A 10,458-nucleotide genomic window follows, 5' to 3' on the forward strand; every position below is an offset into this window, starting at 1 on the left:
GCTGCAATGCTGTATGTGTGGTTCCTACTTTCCTAGTATGCTGTAAAGTTTAGCATGTAAGTGCAACCGTTCACCTGCAACAATGTAAACTTGGTTTTATATTTAATGTTATCTGGTCTATGTTCAGTTTAAGCGAAGGTTCCAAAGTTTAATTTAGAGAATGTGAAAATTCGTCAGCTCAGCCATTTACAAAACTGATATTGTCCAGCACTGAAATTGTCAAATGCACAGTTAAAAAAATGGTATGTCTAACGTGATGAACCAGGGGAAATTATCTGTGAGCATGTTGCTACGCTGCTCTGCCTTCTGCTCCTGTACAGTAGTCCCAAGCGCTCTGTCATCCTTCATTAATGTTATTGATCTTGAGGCAGGGACCAAACACTTCCAGCACTGCAGAGCTTACAATAATCGACCAGTATGATAAAACGGGTGCAACTGAAATATGTACTGTTGCTTGTATCATGCTATTTTCTGATTTGGGTAGATGGTACAGTCTGTAAACACGTGGCTACATGGAAGCTCCATGCGCATCCAAAGACTTCTCTGGGTTATCTGTCCCTCCAGGGAAGAGTGATCAATTGAGCCCTTTGTTGGATTCAAAGTGAAGTTAACGTGTCCTTTGCAACTTCAGTTTTAAATGTTTTTATTGCATTAGCTGATACCTTCATACATAGTGTTCAACCAGTTTTAGTTTATAAACCCACATCTGTTTCAGCAGCCCTACATCTGGTTCAGTCAAATTAGGCACAATCCAGCCAAAGGCCATCTCAGCCAAGTGATGTCCGTGTTCAGTAGTCAATCTAATACATAACACAGTCGTAATGTCTGTGCATTGCTTCAGAAGTGTGTTGAATAACGTCACAGTGTGCGGAATTGTTAAGAGCAGATTTGTTTGCGTGGCAGCCAGCTGGTGTGGGTGTTTGAAAGTACCTTTACAGTGTGCTGTTCTGAAGCGCTCTGTGTGCTTTGTGCCTTCAGCTCCTCAGTCGTCCTGCTCACAGGCCTTCACTCAGCCCGGCTGCTTAGATACGAGGCGTGGCAGAATCCACCCAGTGCAAGTAATGCGCTCTGATGTCTTTCTGTTTCAGGTCATTAACTTCTCATCCACGGCAATCGCTGCATATATAGCAGTGGTGGGGATCCTTTCTATTCTAGCACAGGTATTTATCCGTATTAACACACTGCCCTTGTTGTCGTCCTCTTCACTTTGTAATCAGAGCAGCTCAGGCCTTTGCAGTTCACTGCAATTTTCTGTTGCTTGTATTCATCGGTTTTGTAAAACTTTGCTGATTTTCACTGGTGTCCTTGCTTTAGTCTAATGTGTGGCTCTGGTGATGCACCTGTTGGTCAGATGGAAAGCGAAGGGTGACCGGAGACCGTGCGCTTTGCTTGGCACGGGCAGCTTTTCCGGCTTTGCGTGAGATGGCACTGAGGGCTGCTCTTTCCTCTCCTGGCAGACGGTGTTCCTCAGCGTTTTAATGAGGTCGATCGGGAATAAGAACACAGTGCTGCTCGGGCTCGGCTTTCAGATGCTCCAGCTGGCCTGGTATGGCTTTGGATCAGAACCATGGTAAGTGCTCACCTTGGAGTCTCCTCTCCACGGCACGTCTGCAGCCCAGGGCCTGAGCAGCTGAGTCAGCAGTGAAAACCCAAAACCGGGCACCCAGAATGCATTGCGGAAAGTTATTGGCTTGTTAGAAGACAGTGGAATGGTTCTTAATGCTTGTGTGGTATTGTCAAAGAGGAATTTGTTCCTGAATGTAATGATATGCAGCTGCATATTTATGCATTTACATATTTGCACTATAGATAATGCCTCAAGGCGATTCATTAGTTTTCTTTTAATTTCTCTTCCCTTTTTTAAGGGAGGGGGGGCAGTCTTGGTACCTTAGTTCACATGTCTTTTGTGACACCTCAAAATGCAGAGGTCTTAAGTTCAGTTGTTTTGGGAGGGAATGGAAAGGAGTCACATGACATATGTGCAAATGGAAGCTGCGGGCAGCACAAGGATGATTAAAAAAAACCCTCATTAGAGAACTGCTCTTACAGTCAGGGACAAAAAAAGCATGTTTTCTCTTATTTTCTCATTTAATCACATTATTAGTTGGAGAAAATATGAATATTCTGTTAGGAGCTAGTAGATTTGCCATTTTATCACTCCAATTGGATTAATTAATCTTTTTTTGATTAATAGAAAAAAAAACTTAATGGAAAATAGGATTGTGCTATATTACAGAGTCATTTATTCTCTTCTGTTGTTCATTAAGGTTTGAGGGGAGGTGGGGGATTTCATTAAGCCGAAATACACATAGGAAAGATTGAGAGTCCTTGTGTGCCTGGCAGCACAATGCTGTTCTGGCTGCTGTATCAGGGAGGGGCTACTTAGACAGCACTGACAGGCTCTGCGAATGTAAAGGTCACAGTTGTTTGTCAAAATGCCAGTGGCTATCTCCGGTGTGGTCTTTGCACTTATGTCTCCAAGTCAGGCTTTCAGCATACATCCGATGCTTCGAAACCCATCTGTAAATTATGAACTGAATACCAAAATGGAGGGACTATGATCTTGACTGTAAAAACCACGATTACAGTATATACTCATGAATATCTCTTGTAGTACCCCGCTGTAAAGCACGTCTTATGACCATTTAAATCTGCCATTTCTTTTAGTGCGCAATGTTGTGATATTCAGTGTGGGTACGCATACTGGCTAGCGTACCCGTTTTCACCTTCTGCTGAACCTGTCCGTGGACTTTGCGTCACATGTAAACATTGAAATTGAGGGCCTGGCCCTCAATTGTACCTCCGAGAATTTAAATAAAGGTTCTGACTGACATGCGTACAGCAGCCTATGAGCAGCCTAAGCAGCGGAGGGCAGGGGTAATGGGCGTGGCTGTGTCTTTCAGGATGATGTGGGCGGCGGGCGCGGTGGCAGCCATGTCCAGCATCACCTTCCCGGCGGTGAGCGCCCTGGTGTCCCGCAGCGCGGAGCCCGACCAGCAGGGTAAGACTCCGCCCCTCCCGGGGAACAGCCGACGCCACAGGCCCCAGTTAGCCTTAATCCCGGATTCCCCCGTGCAAGGTTAAGTGGAAAAGCCTGGGGTGTTTGGAGCCCAGTGCGGTCACTTAGAAAGAAGCTTACGTCTCCGTCACTTCTGCCGCCCAGGTAGCTTGTTTTCCTCCGAGACAAAGTTTTGTTCCCGTTTTTTGGCTGGGCAGAGGCTGTCTTGACCTGCTGTCATTTCTCTTCCCAAGAAAGAAATGAGTCTCTTTCTGCTGTGAAAAATGAAACTCACTTGTTCAAGATAATATCATGAGTGATTGTGTACTGTTGGTCCCAGCTGTACAAGTCAGAATCCTTCATTACTGACTTTATATTGTAGGCATTTCTACAAGTTATGCAATAGTTTTATCCAGCGGAGTTAATGTAAAGATAATGCTCTGCTATACCTGTCAAAGCTGTTACTTTCTGTTCATCTTGTTGTCATCATGACGATGATTGTTTTTAAACGGATATTCCATTGATGCCACAGCATACTTAATGAAGCAGATCAAATATAGTACCCTGCTTAAGGGTGTGACTGTAGTGCTCCTCCTGGGGCTGAAATCTCGGGCTGTAACCTTATTTATCTGTGAGGTCACGGTGCCAGTGGAGTGGTAATCTGAGCTAATGCACTCACTTAAATACAGTGATCGTCCCAGTCGACCTTCGGTCAGCTGGAGTGTTTTGCTTACTGAGGTCACAACACCTGTGTGACTCCTATTAGGCAGACATTTTGTATTTGCTGCATGAACCACAGCCTTTATTATGTGGACCTACATTAAGGGTTATCGTGTACAGAAACCTCGGAGAGTTAGTGTATGGCGATACATTTTTCACACTGTTATCACAGGAGGTCTGCTTGTGTTGATAAAGGTGTACTTTATCCTGCCCTTTCTTTAAAGAATAATAGAATGAACCTCATCTTTGACGGTATTGCCATCTTGTGGCTACCATTAAAAGCGGAACCTGAATTTCAGCCCAGCGCTTTGTTCCTCATTTTGAAATATGTGCAGCAGTTTAGCATCATTCTTTTTCAGTTTTTCTTTTTCCTGCGTTTCGTCCCCCATCCAGGAGTCGTTCAGGGAATGGTAACGGGAATACGGGGTTTGTGCAACGGACTGGGCCCAGCTCTGTACGGGTTCATCTTCTTCCTCTTCAACGTGGAGCTGAAGGCCATCGACCCCGTCCAGGGGGATAAGACGGCCCCTTTGCTCGACCCAAATGAGGAGGTATGCTGAAAGCTCCGCTTTAGAAAAGGTCCTTGAATGTACACTTCCAAAAATCTAACAAACCCTGTGGTAATGTAGAAGCTGGGTAGTTTGAGCCTTTCACTCTGCCCAGTGTTTACACGAGAGTAGATCTAAATGCATCTAATGAGAAAGGAAATCTGGTGAACAATAGCAGGCCATATTAAGGATGTGGTCACGGCAGGTTTATGGAACTCCGTATACCATCCATTACTGGTTTTTAACAGAAGTGCTGATGTTTTCTGAGTGATGTGCCACAGCCGTAAGGTCTCTCCCTCCCTCCCCCTGCAGAAGCCGGTAATCCCGGGCCCGCCCTTCCTGTTCGGCGCCTGCGCCGTGCTCCTCGCGTTTCTCGTGGCCTTATTCATCCCGGAACACCGCGGCGCGCCGCTGAAGACGTGCCACGCCCGCAAGCACAGCGTCAGCGTGGGCGGTGGCGGCGGCAGCGGCGGTGGGGGCCAGAGCAGCACCCCCCTCCCGGGCAGCGACGAGGACATCGAGCCCCTGCTGCAGGACAGTACCCTGTGAACGAGGGGGGCGGAGACTCCCGGCCCCGCCCCCACAACAGAGATGAGACGGCATGAGAATTCCCCCACGGTCTTCAAGTCTTCCCGTCTCCACGGAGAATGAGCAAGTCCTTTCTGGGAACAAGTGTGTGTGAAAGCTGTATTTTACTTCATTTTCACAGCCTGGGTGGAAATGCTTTAATTGCATTATTATCAGTGTGGACTATTATTGGTATTCTTTTCCCTGTATGGACCAGAGGCAGGGGACCCAGTTGTTGCGAGTTTTGGGTTTAGTTTGTTTTCAATAGCATTGTGCAAGTTAATGTGAATCAGTTAACATCTACTGTGTAACAATCAAGCTGTGTATATGGAAAGGAGAAGGTTCTAAATAAGATGTTTGAGATTTCAATTTTTTTATTGTCTTTGAACCTCTGATGTTTAACCCTGTTTATCTAATGAAACTTTTAGAGGTAGATTGTATTATAAGTAGGCTGAAAATTAATGGCTTTTAACTTTTTTCAGGAGTTAAATTGATGTCCTCCTTTAATGGTTTGTATTAATAAGCCTAACAAGGCATTTCCGGTGAGCAGATATCTTACATATTTTTAGTTATTTTAAAGGTATATTGGAAGTATTGCTTACCTTCAAGGGCAATACACCTTAAAACATAACTACAAGTTACTGCTAGTGGCATGTAGTTCCATCATTATTGGTGTTGTCATACATCACAGAAAGTCATTCATTTCCTGGTTTGTGTGCTTTTACCTATGGTTACCCGGAGGCGAGTAGCATTTAAGAGTTTGAGCTGAAGGTATAGATGTTTACTAAATGTTGAATTCTATGCATTATTCTATATTTTCAACACAATCTTTGGTACTCGTGTGTCCCACAGCAATTACTGTGTTATTATTTTTTCTGTTCTATATTATTTTATAATATATCATAGGAAATATATATTATCAAAAAATATATGTATATATATATATATATATATATATATATATATATATAATATATATATGTATGTAATATATATGTACATGGCTCAGTATATGTTTGTGTATATTGTGTGATGTGCTTCTTATATTTAATTTTTTTTATTTATTTGAGATTTATTTAAATTACTTTTAATGGTTAGTATTTTTAAGGTGGAAGTGGCTCCATTTAAATGGTGCCCTCACTTTTTACTGTTTTGTAGCGATCCAGTCGTACCGAGTATGTTACCAGCTACCTCAGCTTTGAATGCTTTTGTTTTCAGTTCTGCGTTTTGCTTTGTACTTTCCACCGACAAGAAATACTACAGATTGGTTTCCCACAAGATGTCATACAGTATATAGTCATATATAAGAGATTGCTTCCAGGAATCAGCCAACCCCAGGAAGTAAGAGGCACGTGTAAACACAAGCAAACAAGCAGAAGTATCACTGTCTCCTCGTTTCAGTTGGACTTTTAAAAATAATTTTGATTGTTGGTAACAATCTTTTTAATTTATTAAACATGGTTTTTATTGCAGCTAGCTTTCATTGCAGGCTGCTCCCCTGCACCTTTATGTGCAGATATAATGTGCTTGACCCAGATTGCTTACCAAAATGGATGGGCTGGAATGTCAGAAGTGATGCGTTCATGCTGTGTATCCCGTAGCCACGGGATGGCAAAAAAAAAGCTTGACCGTTGGGAGCTGTGTGGCATTTGAATCCCCTCCCTTTTCGGTAAATACTTGAGTTTCCATTTGTGGTACATGTCAGATGTTGTGGTATTTTTGCATCCCAAAAAAGCGTGTCCAGTTCTAAAGCGTAGCGTGCCAGTGTCACAGGGCTACCAGTATGTCCAGGTGTACTGTTCTGCTTTTTAAATAACTCTACCTGTTAGGAATATTGAATACTGGCCTTGAGGCATTGTAAAGTTTGGTGCTTGTGTTTCAAATTCTGTACTTTACCCTGTTGTTCAGCAAGCCATTTCCATGTTCACCAAGGGCACTGTTTGCCTGTAGATATTAGCACATCGTATAACTGCAGTGAGCATAGAATCTGCTGTGTATTATTACATTCTTGTGGCTTAGAGTTTATGCAAAGATTATGCATTCACCAAAATTGATGTCAAGGATGATGATATAAAGCTGGTTCCAGGTAAGAGTTGATATTTTTATGATAACATTGTATCTAACCTGTAAAAATAGGTAGAAAAAAGCTTTTTCTTTCCACTGACTGTATTGGATTGTAATGTACTGTATATCTTTTAAGAAGTATTGCAAACTTAATTTGTTACTCGTTTCCAGAAAGCTATATTTTTGGAACAAAAAATCCTGCCTGTGTAAGATGAAGTCTTGAAACTTTTAATGAAACACTACATATTTGAAGACTGCTAATGCTTTGCTCAGCTTCATCTTCAGATATAAAATCAGTGTGAAAAATTTGTTCTGAGGACCTGTGAGCATCGGGTCTTGCATTTGATCGTTTATTCTGCATTTGCAGGATACTTGATGCATTTGCTTCCTATATACACTGCATCTTTTTGAATTTCAATTCAAATGTGCCTAAAGTGTAAACATTTTAAATGCAAAAAAATTATTTTGAATTGTACATTGAGCAGTTGTGATAATTTTTTTAAATATACATATATAGCACTGCAGATGATGTGTACATGACCTTAATATTTGTAATTATGATGGTTACTCATAAATAGCTGCAATAACAATAAATATATGTAATAGAATTCAAAATGATGTTTTGTTCCTGTGTCCACTGGGTGGCAGTATGACATTGCTCTGAAAATTTCCAGACTGTTTTAAATACATGACTTCGTTGCCTATTTATTGTCACAGACACAACAGGAAAGCTTAGATTCTTACTTTTTCTTTGACAAATAACATGTCTGAAAACTTTCTCTAATCATGTAGCAGGAAAGTGTAGAGGAGAGAAATGTAGAGGGACAATGTCCTGAAAAGGGTCATTTCATAATCCTTTTTGTCACTCTAGGTGGTGGTGCATGACAGTAAACACACATTGTACCCTCTACAATTTGTATAGCTTTCCCAATGATAGTTTTTATATGAATAAAATAGGCATGAAAACGACTAAAAAGAATAGAATAATAGTAATATCTGTTATGCCTTCTCAACCTGTACGGTTATCTGATTGTCTTCTTGAAACACTGAAACAATAAATTTGTTGGAGATTACTGAATATTTTTAGGTATACAGGGAAGGTTTACTGCAAAAGGCTTGGAGTATATTTCACTCAGTATCCCCCTTGACCGCTTGAGGCTATTCTTTGAAATCACTTCACGCTTCAAGTGGCATTTAATTGTGCTGAATTGTCGCCAAGCCACAACTGATCTTCAGTGCTCCAGAGTGCGTTCCAAAATTAACTGACTCTACAGGCCCATGGTAAAATTCATAACAAACCATATGTCACTGGCCTGGTGTAATTTTAGATAAGTTGTTATAAATGATTTGCAACTGCATCTGATCAGGCGTTTCCTCTCACTTATGATTTGTGCTTATGATTCTCATGACTGGGAATCGCAAGTCTGCTACGCATTTGTGATGTGATCTGTGAAGACGGATGTGATGTCTGACACTTGGTTAATGACAAGCTTGACTTGGAAATGGCACATTCAATTTTCTCCTATGATGCCAAGATTGCAAACCGGTCATTTATAACAGTGAGAAATTTTGAAGAGACTAGGTGCAGTTGAAGAGAGTATTTCTTCAAAATGGGGTTGTTTGATGGATGGGTTGTATTTATACGAAGCCTTTCATCTCCTGATCGTGAGAGCTTTACAATGAAGGGGGACATTCACCTCGGCCTCACCTCTCCCTACCCTAATGTACGGCACCTACCTGGGTGATGCGTAGGATCCATTTTGCACCAGGAAGCTCACTGTGTATGAGCTCAAGTGGGGAGTGAGAGAGGCATTTATTTCAATTAATAGATTTGGTTTTCTTTGGAGCGTACATTAGATTGTTTACTCTTAACTCTTGAACATCCGGCCAAGGTTTTCTAGTCATGTACTAGATTTGTTAAGTGAAAACGGAAAAATATTGCCATTGTAAAGCGGAAGCATCCTTTCATTTGACAGCCAGGAGAAGGCAGCCAAAGTATTCCTATGCCCTTCAGTATGTTTTTTCATGTTTTGGACCAAAGCATCTCATTAACGTATTGATGCCAGTTAGAGACTGATGTTAAGTCAATGGAAGTTTCGGATTTTTAAAATATGAACCACTTAACATTAATGATGCCGGATTAACATTTGTGAGTGGGCAGCATTAATGCCATGTGTCAAAAGCTCTGCGCACTTCCTTCTGTAATTCAGGGAAAGAAGCAAAGTATTCAGAGAGATCCCTTGGCTTTTTGCTAACCTTTCTGCAGACAATGGATTGAGCTGCAGGCATTAATCAAACATGAATTAATCTGCATATGGGGCATAGACCCAAGTTAATTATAAATGTTTCCCTGTGACTGTGAACACAAAAGTGTTTTAATACCTTGAATGCCTTATAAAGGATATTGTTTCTGATGCCTTTGCCAGAATTAGATTTTTTTTTTTCAAACATTGGCTCAGAACAACATGAGCAAATACACTGCTACTATGCAAACACCGAAGAACATGATCACACCAAAAAAAGTATTATGTGGCTATGCTTATTTAATCAGCAGTACATTATTATTCTCACAACAACTGGAGTATTTATGTTTTTTTGTGTGCACCATCACACACAAAAACACATTATCATAAGCATTACAAACATCTTTACAGGCACTGGCATTTTTACAAGCACTGCTTTCTGTTATCCTATTAGAAAATGAGAAGCTGATGTTTTTAAAACCCTTGCAATGCATTTGGGGATGGTAATGATTACCTACCATAATACTGATGGATTTTTAAATAGCTGATTCGTTTTTCTTGGTTGAAACAGTTGCATTATGCACTTGTGCATGTGTGTGCATGTGTACACGTAGATGTGTGTTTCATTCCTTCCTTTAGAAATTGGACTATAATGTTTGTTTGAGCCGCTAGATGTTATACAAAAAGCAGGTAGCCACAACTAGTCAAGAAGTTTCTTTAACCTCCAATTACTGGCTCAATGAGCAGTGTGAAATGGGAAACCATCACATACCAGCTGTAATCCCCTGTCAAAAGCTAATTGGATACATTTTTTGCTAAATTATTACACAGTCTATTTGAGAACTGAGGGGAAAATTTGTCGAATAATTATAGGAGGTGAATGCGGTGGGCACAGTGAACATGATTTGCTAAAGGAAATAAGAATTTATTCATGTAACAAAACTAGTGTACAAGCCCACCTCTCAAATCTGGCTGCCAAATGCTGACTTGGAGGTGCTTCCAGAATTGAAATGATCATACGCAGTTATGTTCTTTTTTTAATTATTTTTTTTATTTTTTATTTTTAGCAGATATACATTTTAACATAAACAAAGATTTAGAGATCTTAATGATGATTTTTACTAGAGGAGATCAAAGAAAGGTTAGAGGGCACTAAACAGAATTTAGTCTGTATGCTTGTATAATTTCAATGCCTTTGCTAAGATGCTGTGATTATACAACCAAAATGTGAAATTTATGTATATGTTCTGATGGAGCATCTTAGCTTGATCCTCACAGCAGTGTGCTTGGGGTCATCTTACTGTAGAATGAATTTTCT

At 40.8% G+C, this 10,458-nt stretch overlaps 1 protein-coding gene across 2 annotated transcripts in view; it reads left to right on the forward strand.

Annotated features, from left to right (window-relative positions):
* mfsd14ba (major facilitator superfamily domain containing 14Ba) overlaps nucleotides 1-7,512 on the forward strand; it is a 14,776-nt gene extending 7,264 nt beyond the window's left edge. For both annotated transcript variants that reach the window (XM_064307669.1, XM_064307668.1), the window contains exons 8-12: nucleotides 1,089-1,160; nucleotides 1,458-1,570; nucleotides 2,904-3,001; nucleotides 4,112-4,269; nucleotides 4,579-7,512. In XM_064307669.1, coding sequence (XP_064163739.1) covers nucleotides 1,089-1,160; nucleotides 1,458-1,570; nucleotides 2,904-3,001; nucleotides 4,112-4,269; nucleotides 4,579-4,815 — 678 coding nt within the window. In that variant the 3' untranslated portion in view covers nucleotides 4,816-7,512. The remainder of the gene's footprint in view (nucleotides 1-1,088; nucleotides 1,161-1,457; nucleotides 1,571-2,903; nucleotides 3,002-4,111; nucleotides 4,270-4,578) is intronic.
* The last annotated feature ends 2,946 nt before the right edge of the window (nucleotides 7,513-10,458 follow it).

The sequence above is a fragment of the Anguilla rostrata genome, chromosome 14, assembly GCF_018555375.3.
Source record: "Anguilla rostrata isolate EN2019 chromosome 14, ASM1855537v3, whole genome shotgun sequence".
NCBI classification, from domain to species: domain Eukaryota; kingdom Metazoa; phylum Chordata; class Actinopteri; order Anguilliformes; family Anguillidae; genus Anguilla; species Anguilla rostrata.